Here is an 18790-nt window from a genome sequence, read left to right on the forward strand (position 1 = left end):
AGAAAATTTAAATCACCCATAATCCCACTGGTAACATGTCTAATGTGTTTTTTTCCAGTCTTTTTTTAAGGCCTATGAGATGTCATTTTCTACAAAAATAGGAATGTGCTGCGCATGCAGTTTTGTAACCTGCTCTTTTAAATTTAAGAATATGCCACACACAATTCTCCATGCCATTAGATAGTGCAATGGTGGCTTTCTAAAGCAATTTTGATAAAAGCTGTGTGTGAGCTCAGCCACTGGGGACAGGTAGCGTGCTCCTACAGAAAGGCCTGGGCTCCCACGAGCCTGCAGCCCCCTCACTCAGCCTCTCATCCCCGCCTTCTGTGATGGCTACAGTTCCTTAAAAAGATCTATTTATTTCCCCTGGGACTGGTGTCCCTGAGCTGTGTAGAGTTCACAGCCTCTCTGGCACGCTTGAGAATTCACTTCCAATGTGATTTATTGAGCTGGTTCCTGGCCTGGCTCTTGGGGAACTGTGGGTAACAGGCCACTGAGCCTGCCAGGTGGCTGGGGCAAAGCCCTGAGCCACGAGACAACGGTTTTGTAATCACTGTGTTTACGGTTTCCTGATGAGGACTGGGGAGATGAGCACCCCGCCTGCTGTCTGAGGAGAGGGCAGTGCTGACCTAACTTGGGGTCTCCTCCCTGCTCATTCCCGGCCAAGACTGGGCAGGATGGGGAGGGAGCAGCTCCTGCTCTCCAGCTTGAAGTCCTGAACTTGTTGGGGAAGCTTCCATGAGATGACTGTGGGGTTGATGAGGGTGTCTCCAACTGAAAGGTCCTCTTAGGAGCCCCCTCCCTGCCAGCCTTCTCGTTTCCCTTCCAGCGCTGAGTGGTTCCAGTGTGGGAGGGGCCCACACCCTGAGCCACCCCAGCCTCACTTGTGCCTCTGTCCACAGACCTTCGTGGGCCACGTCAGCTTCTTCAGAGAGGCTGACTTCTCGCCCTCCGTGGCCTTTGCCTCCCTCTCCCTCTTCCACATCTTGGTCACACCGCTGTTCCTGCTGTCCAGCGTGGTCCGATCTACCGTCAAAGCTCTAGTGAGGTGAGGGGAGGGTCTGGGCGAGGGCACTGGGAGGGCAGCTCCTGTGTCAGCCTCAGGGCTTGCTTGAATGACTGCCAATCTGTAGTTATTTGGTCCCGGGACACACCCCCATTGCTGGGCCTCGATGCAGCTGGTCCTGGTTGGTCAGAGGGACACTGGCCTGTATGGTTTTCCAGCTCACCATCCCTGAGCAAGGATTTGCTTATATACCTCCCAGGAGAGGGGACTCACTGTCACTTCCATGACAACTAAAAAAAAAATTAATGCTGAGCCAAATGTGGAATCCTCCTAAATTCTACCCACTGGTCCTAACTGCGCCCTCCTGAGCCAGCCAGAATGAGGCCATCCCTTCCCCACGTGGCAGCCCCTTGGATATCAGAAGGCATCCACTGTGTCTGTCTTGCCCACGCTGAGCATCCCCTACCCTTTCCACAGCCCCGAGCCCTCTGCCTCGGCCATTGAAACAGCTTCCCCCAAGTGCTGGATCCTGCTCAGATTGGCCCACAGCTCTTGGAGGCTCCCACTTCCAGGCTCTAGAGCCTCATGGGGACTCTGCCACTGTCCCATAGGCATTGCCGTCTTAGGAATGAAAGCTTGAAGGTAGAAGGCTGAGGCTATGGCTGGGAAATGCCCTGTCTGGAGTGTGAAGACCTCCTCTGAAATAGCTCTGGCTCCTTGAAAGCAAGAGCCTGTCATACCTCTGTGGAGGACTGGCTTGTCCTTACCCATGGCCAGAGGACCAGTCAGTAACAAATGTCCTCTGTGTCTTCAGCCTTGAGGAAGGTGACACCCCTGTCTCACGGGACCCTGACAGGTTCTGGGAAGCTGGAAGGAAGGAATAGTTGTTGGAATGAAGTAGCTGATAGAGGAGGTGGCTTGCATGGGGAGGCTCTGGCATGGGTTCAAAGATGGAATGGGGTATAACTCAGCAGAATTATGCTGTAAGGAGTACTGACAAAGGAGTTGTTGGTTGAACAGGGATTAGCTCCCATTTCCACAATCGTCTGTGCTGAGTCAGTTTCTTGGCCATGGCCTTGTGGGGTCTGATGATCACCCCACCTCCCACCACCCACTCTCCAGCCCTACGAGTCTGTGTAGAAACCACAGATTCAAGAATGCTACACCTGCCAGGAAACTGTTGCACTGATCCCAAAGCATTCACATTTTCAAACACTCTGGATCCCACTGTTTCCAGGAACAGAACACCAGAGTAGCAGAGGCCTTTTCAGTGAGGAAGCTCAGGCTCTGGCTGAAGGTGGGCTTGGGACACCACCTGAAGCTTCACCCAAGAGATGAGGGCCAGCTCCACCCTTCCCAGTCACTGCCTGCTGGGGAGGAAGGCTGGACAGGAGACAAGGCAGAGCCTGGCGGTCTGCCCCTCCCATCTAGGGGGTGGCACACAGAAAGGGTGACTCCAGGCCACAGCTCACTTACAGCCCCAGAATAACCTTGCCTTGAGGGTAAGATGGCTTGTCTGCCCCAAGCTTATTGGATATTTAGAAAAGAGAAGAAAGGAGAATACAAACGATCCTGAGCTTCCCAGAAAGCTTTCACACCTCCAGGATGGGAGAGAAAGAGCTGGAAGAGTAAAGCTTCCAGTGCCTCCTCGGACCCACAGGGAAATTGAGACAGAGAAGCAGGTGGGACTAGCCGCCTCCCCCATGAGTAATGACACCTCCCCCAGGAGGCTGTTATGGGGATTCGATTGCATAATGCTACAAAGCAGTTTATGCAGTGTCTGGCATATAGTGCGTGCTCACAAAATATTAGCTATTGATTCTTAACCAATCTTAGTCCTAACTAACCTTAACCCTGACCAACCCAACGTCAACCATCCTTCAGTCTAATAACTCAGACTAACCAGCTTCAACATTAAACCAACCCTAAAACTAACCAATCCCACCTCTAATCCAGACCCCCACCTACTCCAGCTGACTGGTCAACCCTAGCAAACCCTGGTAACACTAGTTACCTGCCCCCATGGAATGCTCACTGGTCTGCCCCCTTCAGTGTGGGCTTTGTGAGACTACACTTCAGGCCTAAGAGCCTTCTTAGAGCTCTCTCTCAGGCCGCACCCTCTCCCCTCCCCTCTGCCCCTGGCAGGGGTGAGGGGCGTCTCTGTGCTTCCCGTGCAGCGTGCAAAAGCTGAGTGAGTTCCTGTCCAGTGCAGAGATCCGCGAGGAGCAGTGTGCCCCCCGTGAGCCCACGCCCCAGGGCCCAGCCAGCAAGTACCAGGCAGTGGTGAGTGCCTGGCCTCCCCTTGCTACTCCCAGCATGGTCCTCTAAGGCCGGAAACTCGGCCCCCCTCTGTTGGACTTCTGCCTTTTTTCCCAGGAAGAGGGGCTCCCTTACCTACACAGCTCCCAGCCCAGTGGGTTCACCTCCAAACCACCCCCAGCCCCTCAAGGTTGTGAACCGCAAGCGTCCAACCCGGGAGGACTGTCGGGGACTCATGGGCCCCCTGCAGAGCCTGGTCCCCAGCACAGATGGCGATGCTGACGACTGCTGTGTCCAGGTGAGTCCTAGACCCTGCTGCCCCTTGCCCGGCCACCCAGCACCAGCTTCCAGAGGGAGCTCAGCACCTGGAAGGCCCGAGAGCTACGTGCTGAGAGTCCTCTGCAGAGGGAACCCTGCCCATTGGTAGAGTCCATAGGAATCCAGAAACCAGGGACAACCAAGTGGGGGACCCCCAGCCTTAGGCAGGGGTCAGCATGAGAAGGCCAGTGTCTTTTGGCTTTCATGGACGAGGAGAGGCCAGAGACTATTCACAGTGGGAATCAGCTGCTTTTCTGTTCTCTCCTGGGCGGTGGGGCATGGCCAATGAAGATCATGGGAGGCTACTTCACGTGGACCCCAGATGGAATCCCCACACTGTCCAACATCACCATTCGTATCCCCCGAGGTACGGCCCAGTCCACCCCTCCAGTACACCCCTCACCATGTCCCACTGAATAACATGGAGATAAGAAGACAAAGCCGCACTTATTGAGTCCCTGCTCTCTGCTCATTTTTGGTGGGTGCCTGGGGTATACTAGAGAAGCAGTGGGCTACATTCTAGAGGCTTCCGTGTGCGAAGTGGGAGTGCAGCACTAAGGACGGGGTAAAACTGTCAGCCTTAATTTCAAACCATCCATTGCAGGCAGTATAGGAAATGCACAGAAAGATTAGCTGTGGGTAGCCAAAGAAGATAGTGGAAGAGGTGGGGTTTCTGAGAATGGGCAAGTCCCAGAGGCCGTGAGGCAGGAGGACCTCTGGCAGAGGCAGCCATACGCAAATGGAGGTGGGTTGGAGGTGGCACCTGGGATGGCGTTTCTTGGGATCACAAGGAGCGGGGCTCACACTGGGAGAGTGGGAAGGGAGAAGCGAGTGCTTAGGAAGGGCGGTGGGGCAGGAAATCTGAGACGGGGAAGGACCTGGGGAGCCAGAGGAGGATGTTAATTTCCAGAAAGAAAGGCTTAAAGACGGAGAGGACTTGTTGGGGATTCTAGGCAGAGGGAAAGAAAACGGGGGCTCCAAGGGTGCATCTGTCTGTCTGTCTTTCTGGGTGATGGTTGTTCAGATTCCCCCTGGCCCCGCTCCCATCTGCCACCCTCCCTCCCTTCAGGTCAGCTGACCATGATCGTGGGGCAGGTGGGCTGTGGCAAGTCCTCGCTCCTTCTAGCTGCACTAGGGGAGATGCAGAAGGTCTCGGGGGCTGTCTTCTGGAGCAGGTAATAGATGCATCCTCAGGGCTCGGCAGAGGGGAAACCTCCTTTCAACCATCCTTCTCAGTTGAGGATGCACACGCTTTTATTGCAAGGGCCACTGTGTGTTCAGTGAGGACTCAACAAATGCTGCTAGTTGTTATTCTCATCATCATTGCTACTATGAGCAGATTCTTTGCTGAGTCGTTTGCATGCATTATTTCATTTAATTTTTATGGTAACCAGAAAGGTCCATACTGTTCTCAATTCTCATTTATAGAGGAAGGTTATACTATTTGCCCTAATTCACACAGCTAATACGTGGCAGAGCTGGAATTGAAACTGAGTTCTGTCTGACTCTAATCCCATGGTTACTCAGCTGCACAGTAGTAATTTCCCAGTGTGGGAAATTGCAGCACCAACACTGGTTTCCAGCTTGGTTATGAGCTGCACTGGCACACACACCATCAGTGGGTGTTCTGAGGATCCAGATATAACCAATAAATGTTGGTTTCTGGGGAAAGATCACTGTCTTAATTAAAGAGCCAGAACCCCAGGCTGAGTCAATCATGAATCTATTATTTATACCCACCTACTTCCAAGAAGCACTTGAAACTAGTTGATAAAAGATGCGTGTAAAAATCAAAACCACAGTGAGATGCCATCTCACACCAGTTAGAATGACAATCATTAAAAAGTCAGGAAACAAATGCTGGAGAAGATGTGGAGAAATAGGAACACTTTTACACTGTTGGTGGGAGTGTAAATTAGTTCAACCATTGTAGAAGACAGTGTGGTGATTCCTCAAAGATCTAGAGCCAGAAATACCATTTGACCCAGTAATTCCATTACTGGGTATATGCCCAAAGGATTATAAATTGTTTTACTATAAAGACACATGCACAAGTAAATTTACTGAAGCACTATTCACAACAACAAAGACTTGGAACCAACTCAAATCCCCATCAATGATAGACTGGATAAAGAAAATGTGGCACATATACACCATGGAATACTATGCAGCTATAAAAAAGGATGAGTTCATGTCCTTTGTAGGGACATAGATGAAGCTGGAAACCATCATTCTCAGCAAACTAAAACAGAAACAGAGAACCAAACACCAAATGTTCTCACTCATAAGTAGGAGTTGAACAATGAGAACATACGGACACAGGAAGGGGAACATCACACACCAGGGCCTGTCGGGGGGTGGAGGGCTAGGGGAGGGACAGCATTAGGAGAAACACCTAATGTAGATGACAGGTTGATGGGTGCCACAAACCACTATGGCATGTGTATACCTATGTAACAAACCTGCACGTTCTGCACATGTATCCCAGAACTTAAAGCATAATTAAAAAAAAAAAAAGATGCCGGGCGTGGTGGCTCACGCCTGTAATCCCAACACTTTGGGAGGCTGAGGCGGGCAGATCACGAGGTCAAGAGATTGAGATCATCCTGGCCAACATGGTGAAATCCCGTCTCTACTAAAAGTACAAAAAATTAGCCGGGCATGGTGGTGTGTGCCTGTAGTCCCAACTACTCGGGAGGCTGAGGCAGGAGAATCACTTGAAACCAGAAAATGGAAGTTGCAGTGAGCTGAGATTGTGCCACTGCACTCAAGCCTGGCGATAGAGCCAGACTCTGTCTCCAAAAAATAATATTAATAATAAAAATAAAATAAAGATGCATGTAAAATAAAACCCTTTAAAAAGGTAAGAAAATAGGAGCTGAGAAATGAAGAGAGTAAAAAGATGTTCAGAAACCTGGGCAGATTACAACTACAGCCAGCTCTGTGCCCTCTGGTAGCCAAGGGAAAAGGGGATTGTTGGGCTTTGTAGCACTTATTTAGGAATAAAAGTTGCAGCCAATCAGCAGAAGGTCAAGCTTTTCCTACCAATCATTTCTAGGGGAAAATTATTCAAGGTGTCAGGCTTTTCACAAGCATGAGTGCAGAACCGAGCAGGGAGAAAGACTTTGGGCCCAATGTCTGAATATCAACATGCACCCCCATTTCTGGCATTTCTAAGATGTCCCTGAATTGTGTATCCAAAAGGTGACAAATGTCCCTCCTCAGTGGGGCTGTGGGCTGGCAAATGAGCCCCTTGGGTTTCCCATCACCTCCCATCAGGGACTGCGATGTCTTTGCGGGTAAAGGGGTCTTTGCCTCCATTTGCCATCTTACTTGGGAGATTTCTCAACGTAGGCTGACTGGGAAAGTCCAGGTATTAGGTTTGAGATCATTTTGCCTTATTCCAACTGCATCTTCAGCTTTTGGAGGGAGGAGCCTTTTCTGTTGTCTGACTGCATGCCTGCAGCAAGGAGACAAGAGTCCCCAGTGCACTGTGAGCTGAAGAAAGTAACCAAAGAAAGGGCACCTCCTATGGGCCATGCCCTTTGCTAAGTGCATTGTCAACATGATCTCATCAAGCCTCCTATTAAGTTTAGGAGGGGAGTGTTGTTACCCCATTTCACAGAAGCAGAAACGGAGACTCAGAGAGGCTGGGTGACTTCCTGGTCAGTGTGTGGAGCAGAGACTCTGCCCATGTTCTTTCCCTCAAGCCTGGCCACTGCTGGACCCCCAGGGCCTAGTCCTAAGGGGTATTGTCCAAGCTCCATGTAGCGGTCAGGCTGGATCTGGACCCTCCTCCAGGGCAGGGCTTTTCCAGAAGGACTGCAGGGCTCAGAGACTGGAGCTGCCCCTGCGTTCCCCTGCTCAGCATGGATGTCAAAACCCACACTGAACCTGATCCCTTTGCCCTGTTTTCTTCACCTCCTCCCCCACCCTATTGCCCTCATGTGGCATTGTGCCAGCCTCAGCACCTCTCCTTGTCCTCTGCAGATGCAGCCAGCATGACTGGCAGGGGCTCAGCTCTGCCCTGCCTCAGGCCCCATCTCTTCTCCAAGCTGTGCCAACCCTAAGGGTCTGACTGCTGCCCTCTCTCTCTTTGGAAGCCTCTGCCCCAGCCCAGAGAACACAAGGAGCCTCTCCAGGGCAAAGGACCCTAAGCACTTCTATTTTTTAATTTTATTTTGGGTTCTGGGATACATGTGCAGAGTGTGCAGGTCTGTTACATAGGTATACCTGTGCCATGGTGGTTTGCTGCACCTATCAACCCATCATCTAGGTTTTAAGCCCCTCATTCATTAGGTATTTGTCCTAATGCTCTCCCTTCCCTTGCCCCCAACACCCGACAGACCCAGTGTATGATGTTCCCCTCCCTATGTCCATGTGTTCTCATTGTTCAACTCCCACTTATGAGTGAGAACATGTGGCATTTGGTTTCCTGTTCCTGCCTAAGCACTTCTTATAGGCCAGACACTTCATCATCACAGTCGATCTGCACCAAACTCTGTGCAGTAGATATTATTATATCCTCATTTATCAGATAAGGAAACTGAGGTGAAGCAAGTTGCCCAAGGCCACCCAGCTGTTAAATGGCAGAAGTGGGATGTGCACCTAGGTGCTCAGGTGCATGGGTTTCCCACCATGTGCTCAAAGAGAAGGGCACAAGAGAATCATGAAGAAAGCATAGCTAGCCTGACAGTCCAAAGGCCAGCAGCCGCTGTGGCCGTGATCACACACACCTGCCTCCTCCCAAAGCCATCGCGTGGGTCCTCACAGCTCTGTCCTCATCAACACTTACTCTCCAACAAGCAGCCCAGGCCCCAGCTCCCGGCTCTGTTCGAGGCTCGCAGAGGACCAGTAGTGAAAAAGGTCTCGTTTCTCCAGGATCCTTTTTGCTTTCCTGCCCGATCCAGCTTCCCTCTCAAGCATAGTGAAGTACATGTGTTAGCTTGCAGCCAACCCTGGGAAGTCATGAGAATTTGCTCCCAACTCAACTCATGCTCCAGTGTCCACAGTGACGTATTCACTTGTCCAGTTGAGAGCCTAGTGTGTGCTAGACCCTGTGACAGCAAAAGGAGTGCCAAGGTGACTAAGACATGGCTCTGCTTTTAAGGGAGGGGGGAGGAGACCTGGGCCTTAGAAGAGCACAGAGGAACCACAATTGACACTGCAGTCAAGGAGGGGAGGCTCACTGCGGATGTGGTATTTGAGCCTTGAAGGATGAGTGTGGTTTCATCAAGTAGAAAAGGAGGGAGTGGGAGAGGGAGGTGTTCCAGGCAGGGGTGATGGTGTGGGCAAAGTCTTGCTGATATTAAATAACATAGTTCTGTGCACCTGGAGTACTGGTTGCATGGGGTGCATTATGAGAGACGAGACTGAAGAAGTCAACTTGGCTTAGATCCCATGTATTAGGTCTGAGAAGTGAGATTTAGCCCAAAGGCTGCAAAAGAACCATGTTTGTGATAAAGGATGATGGCCTGGGGAAACAGAGTAAGAGACAGAAAGACGGTAGGAATGGAGGCATTAGCAAATAACCAAAATACAGCATCAGGTGTGCATGAATACTATTTGCTCATTCCAAATATTGACGGAGAAGAGAAGTAGCTAAATACTGGGTTAGGAAAAAGCCTGGGCAAATGCATGTGGAAATGAGACAGATGTCAAGATTCACTGTAATGGCAGCCTCTTAAAGGCCTTAAGGTGTTTCTGCTTCACTCATTTCACAAATGAATTCATTTAGCAAAAGCACTATGGATATAGTGCCTACCTATGGGAAGTAAGATGTAGCCCCAAATGCTGCGAAAGAATCATGTTGTGATAAACGACGGATTAGCGAGAGAGAAAAAGAGACAGTCTGACAGACTGTAGGAAGGAAGGCCAGTCTAGAGCTCCTTATAGAGGCTAGGAGAAGGAGGAGGAGTCCAGGCAGATATGACTCAATTGGCTTCATCTGCTGTTTGTCTCTCAAAATCTGGACATGTACACTGCTCTGGCCGGCCCACCTACCCTGAGCATTGAGTTAAGTGTGGGGGCTGTGTGTTGAGTGTCCCCCTCCATTACTGGTAGGAGCTCCACAGCTCTGATATTGGGCCCCAGGTCTGCAAGGAGAAAATGTGCTTGCAAAGAGAGCTAAAAGCAAAAGAGCCTTTGACCTGGCAAGCCCTCTCGAGTCTGTGCGTCTGCAGCCAGAGGCGAGGGTGATGCCAGGCTGCTCAGATGCTTTTCGGCCATACCCAGGCCATGACCTGGTGACCAGGCAGCCAGAAAGAGTTCCAGGAGGCACAGGGCCGGAAGCTGGGGGATTAGGAGGCGCAGAATGGAGAATGCTCTGGGGAGGTGGGTGCTTTGTTGGTACAACTGTTTGTTTATTCCTCCAGTAACCGCAGGAGCAGTATGGCTGCACACGCAGGCTCTGGAGCCAAGCTGCCTGGGTCCATGTTTGGTCTCTGTGCTTTGGAAAATTTCATAACCTTTCTCTACCAGTTTCCCTTATTACCCATGAGATTGATGTGAGGATTAACCTAGCATGTAGTAAATATCCTATAAATATTATTACCCAACGGCATACTACTTCTTTGTCGGGAACAAAATTCCCCTATCGCTCTTTAAATGTACTCCAGCCTGTCTCCTGGGAAAGATTCTTGAGAGCTCCCTGGGGACAGGGACCGTATTTTATTTGTCTCACTGTATCCATAGTGCTTTTAGCTAAACAAATTCATTTGCTAAATGAATGAACCAGAAACAACTTTAGACCTTCAAGAGGCTGCCGTTTTTTTTTTTTTTTTTCACGGGTGGATCAGCATCTTGACATCTCTCTCTTTTCCACATGCTTTGTCAGAGTTGTTTCCTCACCCAGTATTTCACTACCTCTCTTCTCCATCAATATTTGGAAGAAGCAAATACTGTGAGTGCATACTTCACATGGTATTATGATTATTTGCTAATGCGTCTGTCTCCTCCATGACTGTGAGCTCCTTGAGGGATTATTCCGTGTTGTACCCCAAATGCCCCGTACAGATGTGTATTTTGTGCACTATTCTGTGTAGGCTACAAAGGAAAAGGCCTGGCACTGCCTTTGGGGAGCTCACTCACCCAGAGTGGACAGAGGTGTGCAGACAGAGCCACAGGGTGAGCGTGAAGCGTCCATCTGCTGAGGTCCTGCCGATGCAGCCCTGAGCTGGTCCCTCGTGTCAGCAGCCTGGCTCCTGGTCTCAGACAGAACTGTGTGGTTCCCAAGCATTTGCTTTAGGAAGAATCACCTGCCCCTCCCTGGCTATCTGCTTTAAGGAACTGTCAACCTGGGAATTTGCAAACTGTCTCTTTAATCTTTAAGAGGAAAATGTTTTGGTAAAAAGTCAGTATTAGCAGATACACTCTGGTGAAATTCTTTCCCTGGAAATACAGAATAGGGCTATTCATATCCACAGTGGAATGACTTTAAATGCCCCCCTCGGGTCAGCAGAAACCAAGGCCCTGAGGGGAGGATCAGGGTGGGGAAGAGGCTTCCCTATGAGGAGCTGCACATGCAGTCTCACTGGAGCTCCCTGCTGTAATTGTTGCCTGTGCCGGTTGGTGTGGATGCTGCCTGCCCAGGGCCCTGATTCCCCAGGAAGAGAGAAACAGGCTTCGCTCAGGACGGCCCTGGTCCCATCTGCCTTTACAATTCCTGGAGGCTTTGGGGAGCTGGAAGTCAGGGGCTCAAGTGCACCTGGGTTTCCTGGAGCAGGCAGGTGTGGTGAGACAGCTGACAGACAGGAGAAGGGATGCTGTGTGGAAGTGACCAGCCAGGCGTGGGACCCAGATGGTCCCTGGCTGTCCCTGGCTGAAGTCCTGATGCTACCACTTGCCAGCTCTGTGACCTTAAGCAGGTTGCTTCACCTCTCTGAGACAGTTTCCTTGTCTGGACAATGAGTAAAACCCTACCTTTCCTCTCTCAGAGATTTGGCATTGGGACCCAATGACATCAATTGGAAAGGACACTGTGGGTGAAAGGTAACCTTGCAGGACAGCAACAAGCCTGTCTGGGCAGGAGGAATGGGCTGTGGAGCCCTGTATATCCTAGCTCACTGTTCGCGCCTCAGTTTCCACCCACTGCTCTTTTTATTTATTGCCCGGGTCTTAAATGAGTGTTGGAGGTATTCAATTCTCCCTCTGCCTGTAGTTTTGGGGCCAAGCACTGAGCTGAAAAAACAATTCCTCCTAGTTCTCCAAGACTACGACCTGCCCTCTAACCAGCTGTGAGCTGTAATACATTCTCCCAGTGTCACTGTGAGGTTTGCACCTTCACCCCCCTTTTATAGGCCAGGAAACAGAGGCTCCTCCGAGTAAAGTGGCTTGCCTCAGATTTCACAGCCAGTGAGTGGAAACGCCTCTGGGATTCAAACATCAGAGCCCATATTTTTCCTGCTTCTCCTCGTGCCCGTTATCATTCGCTGCCTCTTCCTTTAGCCTACAGTTCCCTCCCTCCACCTCCACCATCTCATCCTTCCCACTCTTCAAGGTTTAGTTCAGCGATGACTTCTATGAGGCTCTAGTCATTTTCTCAGGTTTCTTCCTCCTCCAAATTTCTTTTAAAAATTATGCTCTTTTCTCTGATTCTAAAAGAATGCACATTACATTAGAAAAGACACACAAGCATATAGAAGATAAAAACCACCTAATATCCCATCACCCAGGGGCTTCCAGTTTTTTTTTACGCATTTGCATATGCATTTGTGTGTACTTTCCCCCAAAAGTTCTCTGATACTTTGTCCTACTTTTCGTTTGGCCCTCATAACCTCCTGACTTCGGTACCTGTCTGATTTGCCCTACCAGAGTGTGGGTCCCTAGAGGGCAGCCTCTGCGCCCTGATTCAGGTTGCCACACATATGCCAGCTCCTAGAGGGCTGGAGGGAAGGACGTGCGGTTGGGAAACTGAGAGGCTCATGCTTTCAGCTGTGTGCTTCGTCCGCAGAGTGCAGGCAGAGGAGGAATCGGATGCCCCCAGCACTCTTGTAAGGACCCCAGCAATGAGTGAGAGAAGTGCCTGCCAGGCATACCATTCTTTATTTCTCAGCTTCAAACAGATACAAAGCTTTGGGGAGGCACATTGGAAGAGGCTTGGGGCTCACTGGAAAGAGAAGAACTTGGTTTCACACCCCAGCTTCCCCTCTTCCTAGCTCTGTCACATTTGCAAACTCCGAGTCTCAGTTTCCTCATCTGTAAAATGGGGATAGGGTTTGTAGGGTTGCAAGGACGAGATGACGAGTTGTTTGCAAACAACTTCTCACAGTGCACAGGGAAGGCCAGCTATGAGTGCCAGTCCCTCCCTTCCTTCTTCTCAAATGATTAATATGTCTGTTACCAACCTCTATTCATTATATAGCTCTGTCATGTGCTGAGCACCATGGGGGCTGTTCTTCCTGCCTTAAAATCCCACTGGGGAATGAAAGAATTACACAGGAGCTGATTAGAGAGGAAGGTAGTCCATTATGAGGGCTAATTGAGCAGTGCAGACAATGTTGCAAACTGAGTTGTTAGGGCTGGGAGAGCTTACTGTGTGCTGGGGTCCTCAGGGATTCCACAGATGAATTAAATAACCACCTCTGCTACTCTGGAAGTAGTCAGGTCAGGAAGACTCCAGAGATGAGCTTATCTGGGCTGTGGCCGCAGAGCTGGAATTTGTAAGCTTTGGGTTTTTATGTTTCATGTTACCAGGTTGTCTGTAAATTGCGAATTACAACAATCTCATGGTTAGGGAATGCGAAGTTTGATTGGGTTAAGAGAATGAAATGAGACCACACAGATGAGAGAACAGGAAAAGAGCGGACTGGGGATTACATATCCATCAGAATCTCCATTCAGTCCTGCCCCTCAGCAGGAGGGGAACTTCATCAGGCTCATTTCCATCTTGATTTTGTCCATGCTGGTTCTCCCAACAAGGGGTATTTATCAGAGCTATGGCATGGAAAATTACAGGGGAGGTAATGTAGCATGAACTTTGGAGTCAGAGCTATTTTCTCCACTCCTTGCTAGCTGAGTGACTTTGGGCAAGTTACTTAGCCTTTAGGTCTGAGCCTTCCTTCTTTATCCGTAAAGTGAGGGCAATCAAAATAAACCTCCTTCATATGGTTATTTTGAGCTTTAAAAGAGACAATACTGGCTGGGTGCTGTGGCTCACTGCCTGTAATCCCAATGTTTTGGGAGGCCAGAGCTGGAGGATCGCTGGAGCCCAGGAGTTTGAGACCAGCCTGGGCAACATAGGGAGACCCCTGTCTCTATTAAAAAAAATACAAAACTTAGTCAGGCGTGGTGGCACGTGCCTGTAATCCCAGCTCTTCAAGGGGCTAAGGCAGGAGGATCACTTGAGCCCAGGAGGTGGAGGTTGCAGTGAGCCGAGATCACACCACTGTACTCTAGCCTGGGCAATGGGTCTAAAAAAAAAAAAAAGAAAGAAAGAAAGAAAAGAAAATACTACTATGGTGGTGCTTATAAAAGTTAAATAAATTTTAGTGGTTTTAGTATTATTAAAGTAAGATCTGTACGATCTGTATTTTCCAAATGTTCATGTCAGAAGTATACATTTCATTGGCAAGGGGCTGCTTCTGGAAGGCTGGGAGGTGTCCTGGGGTAGAGGATACAGCACTGGCAAAATTGGCACCACAATTCAGGTCACCTCAGTGTTGTTGTTTTTTTTAAGTTACCATAATCCATAGTATGAAAGGCATTTGACATCACAGTCCACTATATTTATGCATTTATAAACGAGAAAAAAATCACAAAAAAATACAGTACCCCATGCAGTACACACTGATTTCATCTATTGTTTTTTTTTTTTTTCCTCTAATGCACTTGCAGCCTACTGATTCCAGACCCAATGATTGGGTCTCTATCCACAGTTTGGAAAACATTATAAGAAATGATTGTGTCCTTTCACTTTCCCTCTCTGAGATTGCATTTTCCAGCTATAAAATGCTCCTGATGCTCAGCCAGCCTCACTGCTGCTCCGAGTCAATTCTAGGAACGCTTGACTTAGCACATGTTATTTGGAGGGTGCCCATCTAGGTGTTGTGGGAGGGACAGAGACTGAGAAGAGTGCTTTCTGACCCCACCGAGGCCATTTGGAAACCCTGGGAAGGGGTGGGAGGGGTAGAGATTGCTTCTCCCCTGAGACCCAGCGTGATGGAAAGTCAATGGGGTGGGAACTAACTGGTGTTGGTCTTTCCCATTTGTGCCCCAGCAGCCTTCCTGACAGCGAGACAGGAGAGGACCCCAGGTACAGCCTTGGGACTGGGTCAGAAGTGGGCCCCAACAAAGGGAAGGGGCAGGGTAGGGGCAGGGGGCTTGTGAATGGGGAATGCTGAGTATGGATTTAGGGGTGTACAGCCTACATACTTTCAGAGATGTAAGGCTAAGGCCTGCATTCTCAATGAGGGCAAAATTTGGTTCTTGAGGGCAGAAAACACTTAAGACATTGCAATGCTTTGTGGCTGTCCAAAGTACCAAACAGATATCAGTGTATCTGTGGTGCTAAAAGTTCATGGTGGATGGAGTCAGAAAATAGATTAGCGGTAGCCAGGGGCTGGTGGGAGAAAGAAGGGAGGGAGAGTGACTGCTACTGTGCATGGGATTCTTTTGGGGAAAATAAGAATGTTTTGGAATTAGATGGTGGTGATAGTTGTACAACCTCGTCAACGTACTTTTAGTTTCAGAAGTTTCCTAAACCTCTGAAATGTTTTTATTTTTAAGTGACAGGAAAGGCCGGGCACAATGGCTCATGCCTGTAATCCCAGCACTTTGGGAGGCCGAGGCGGGCGGATCACCTGAGGTCAGGAGTTCGAGACCAGCCTGACCAACATGGAGAAACCCCGTCTCTACTAAAAATCCAAAAAAAAAAAAAAAAAAAAAAATTAGCCAGATGTGGTGGCACATGCCTGTAATTCCAGCTACTCAGGAGGCTGAGGCAGGAAAATCACTTGAACCCAGGAGGTGGCGGTTGCAGTGAGCCAAGATCGTGTCATTACACTCCAACCTGGGCAACAAGACTCCATCTCAAATAAAAAAAAAAAAAAAGTGACAGGAAAGACAGAAAAAATATATCTAAAAAGGCTCTAGGGCTGGTAATGGAAAAGAAAGTTCGGAAACATGACTGTAAGAAAAGGAGATGGGTGTCGCTCAGGCCAGACAGAAAGTTCAGTCTTATTGCTTTATTTTCTATGTGCAAATCTAAAAAATCCAAGTGAAATTGATTAATGAGACTCTGAGTCCCTCAAAACCTTCCCTCCCCTCACCTCTCCTAAGAACATTTGAGACACCTTAGAGGTGGTATGAAGTCAGGACAGGGAAGGTTGACTCAGCTTTGTAAATAAGTTTAAGCCTCCGGTCTTCACTTTGCAACACCAAAGAGGCTTCACTTTGCTACATTTTCTCTGCCCTTTCTCCCTCCTTGTCCCCAAGTGTCAGTATGTGATGACAGGCTCAGCTTCTGTAACAGTAGCGACTGTATTTCTTGAGCCAAAAATCAGACCTCATGGCATGTGACAAGTTCACTTGTGTGGATGAGAACAGAGTGACAGAATATTTGACACGGGAGCAGCCTGGGCAGTCCAGGGCACGTGGCACTGCACCTGACATCTTCCCTGGCAGATCCCCCACATTCCGTGGTCGCCTTCTGATAGGGCCACATGGGGCTGCAGATCATGCCTGGAGCCCTTCGCAGCTCCACGGCTGTGGGCTCCCACCCCCAGAGTGCAGGTGCTGGTGTCACCCTGCCCAGCCTGGCCTGACTCTGTCCAGAGTGTTCCCTGCCCCAGCTGCTTGTGCAGCCATATCAGCCTCAACCTCAGCCTGTTCGTTCCAACCTGAATGCAGAGGCTGGGTCTGGAGGAGCCACATTGGGCTTCATACTCCCTGACCTGGCAAGTTTCCCCCCAGGAACCTGCACCAATGGTGCCTCTCCCCATTCTTCCTCTTAACTGGGCCCTCCAGTGTCCTCCTCAACACACCCACATAGTCAGGCAGCGGAGGCTTCCCCAAGATGGCCCTCCCCCACTCTCCACACCTCTCTCTGCAGCATGTGTGGCTGTAGACTGGGTCCCGGGGATTGTAAAGGCATGCTCATGTTGGGTTTGAGGGAGTTCAGGATCTTCCTGGAGGTCATGGTTCACCCCCATGAGAGCTCAGTGTGCCTTTCCTCCCCTGCTGCAGCCCAGAGCGGGAGACAGCGACCAACTCGGATATCAGGTACCACATCCTGGGAACATTGCCCTCCAGGGTCAGCTCCCTCCAAGGCGCTCTCAGGCCTGAGGGAGCTACGTCACCGTGGAGGGCAGCCCCCAGGCCCCAGTCCCAGTGTGGGGGGAGGCCGGGAGGGCTCTGGTCTCTGCCAGGTGGATTGGGAGCTGCCCCTGCTTCTATGCATCCACTTACTCCCTTCACACAAGATCATTTTATCTGAGAGTCTCTTTTTTTTTCTTTTCATCTTCAAAAACCACATTACGGCCGGGCACAGTGGCTCATGCCTGTAATCCCAGCACTTTGGGAGGCCGAGGTGGGTGGATCACCTGAGGTCAAGAGTTTGAGACCAACCTGGCAAACATGGCAAAACCTCATTTCTACTAAAAATACAAAAATTAGCCAGGCGTGGTGGTGCGTGCCTTGTAATCCCTGCTATTCAGGAGGCTAAGGCAGGAGAATCACTTGAACCCAGTAGGGGGAGGTTGTAGTGAGTCTCTCTTGCCACTGTACTCCAGCCTGGGTGACAGAGCAAGACTCCATCTCAAAAAAAAAAAAAAAAAAAAAATCACACAAAAGGTGGCCTTGCCTCTGCCTAAAAAAAAAAAAGTTCTTCCATTTGGAGAATTACCTGCTGGCTTCAAAGTCCAGTGGTTTGAGGGCTACCCAAAGAGGGAGGAAGAAAAGAGTTGAGTGTTCTCTTGGTTTGGTCACACTTTGGGGCACCTCCCTGACTAAGGAACAACAGACTGCAGGGCTGGGGCAGGCGGGGTGTAGGACAGGGAGGGGATGAAGTCCTGCTGCCCCAGTCAGCTGAGACCGGACCTCTCAAACCTGCCTGGGGGAAGGCGAGGCCACCAGAGGCCACGCTAAGCAACCGCACCTCCCTGTTAGCACTGCCCCCACCCCCTTGCCCGAGTCAGAGCCATCAGCTTGACAACTTCCTCTGAGAAGAAGCCCCTGAGAATGCCTCCCGCACCCCCTACTCCCGCCCTGCCTTTTCCAGGAAGAGAGGCCCAGTGGCCTATGCCTCTCAGAAACCATGGCTGCTGAATGCCACTGTGGAGGAGAACATCATCTTTGAGAGTCCCTTCAACAAACAACGGTAAAAGCCTGTCGGAGGGAGGCTGGATGGGGGAGGGGAGGATGGCCAGCCTACCCAAGTTCCGGGGCCCCCTCCATCGATCACCCACGCCCAGGCACTTCTCTGCTCTCCAGCCTCTCCATATGGTGCACCTGGAGAGGGGCCAGGTGTGCCTGAGCTTTGGGCAGTCCAGCTCCCGGAGGGCAGGAGTGGAGGAAAGGGAGAGAACCCTGCTGCCTTTTCTCTAGCTGGTGCGAGGGCTGGCCAGCTCTCTGCGAGTCTCCATCCGTGTGGCCCCTGCACTATTTTCCCTCCAACGATAATAGTTAGGGCTAGCATCCATTGAGCTCTTACCACATACCAGGCACAGTGCCGAGCTCTTTGTACACGGAATTTCCTCCCATGCTTACAACAACCTCAGCAGGTAGGTGCTATTATTATTCCCACTCTGCAGTTGAAGAAGCAAGTCTCAGAAAGGTTAAATAACTTGCCCAAGGCCATCCAGCCAGTAAGTGACCAAGATGGGTCTCACATCCAAAGCTCCCTAACAACTAAGTATATGCTTGTCACCAGGATACTCTGATGCCTCCATGAACTCTGGCTGGCACCTGCCCAGGCTAAGGGCTGGCCGGGGAAGTATGAGAGGAACAGGCTGGGTAAATATTTGCCCAGCCATCATCATTACCGCCTAAACCAACCGGCAGTGATTTTCCCTACCAGTGCCCCACACATGGGCTCCAGCCGCAGCTTTTCCCACTGCACACTGATCACGAGCACCTTTTCATCACTGACTCTGCGTATTTGCTCCCATCCGATTCCATCCTTCAAGTATTTAACCTGCCCCAATGCTGTGTGAAGTGCTGACCTCAGCTCTTTGCAAGCTCACATGGTGTTTGCTTGCACCCAAGCGGGAG

At 50.2% G+C, this 18790-nt stretch overlaps 1 protein-coding gene across 1 annotated transcript in view; it reads left to right on the forward strand.

Annotated features, from left to right (window-relative positions):
* Positions 1–18790, forward strand: part of ABCC8 (ATP binding cassette subfamily C member 8) — an 84258-nt gene that overhangs the window by 45244 nt on the left and 20224 nt on the right. Inside the window, 9 exon segments of the mRNA XM_021675173.2 lie at positions 903–1048; positions 3184–3289; positions 3383–3423; positions 3425–3563; positions 3875–3950; positions 4653–4758; positions 14802–14834; positions 16766–16801; positions 17799–17897. Coding sequence (XP_021530848.2) covers positions 903–1048; positions 3184–3289; positions 3383–3423; positions 3425–3563; positions 3875–3950; positions 4653–4758; positions 14802–14834; positions 16766–16801; positions 17799–17897 — 782 coding nt within the window.

The sequence above is a fragment of the Aotus nancymaae genome, unplaced genomic scaffold, assembly GCF_030222135.1.
Source record: "Aotus nancymaae isolate 86718 unplaced genomic scaffold, 86718_ANA_hifiasm-v0.15.2.pri h1tg000059l, whole genome shotgun sequence".
NCBI classification, from domain to species: domain Eukaryota; kingdom Metazoa; phylum Chordata; class Mammalia; order Primates; family Aotidae; genus Aotus; species Aotus nancymaae.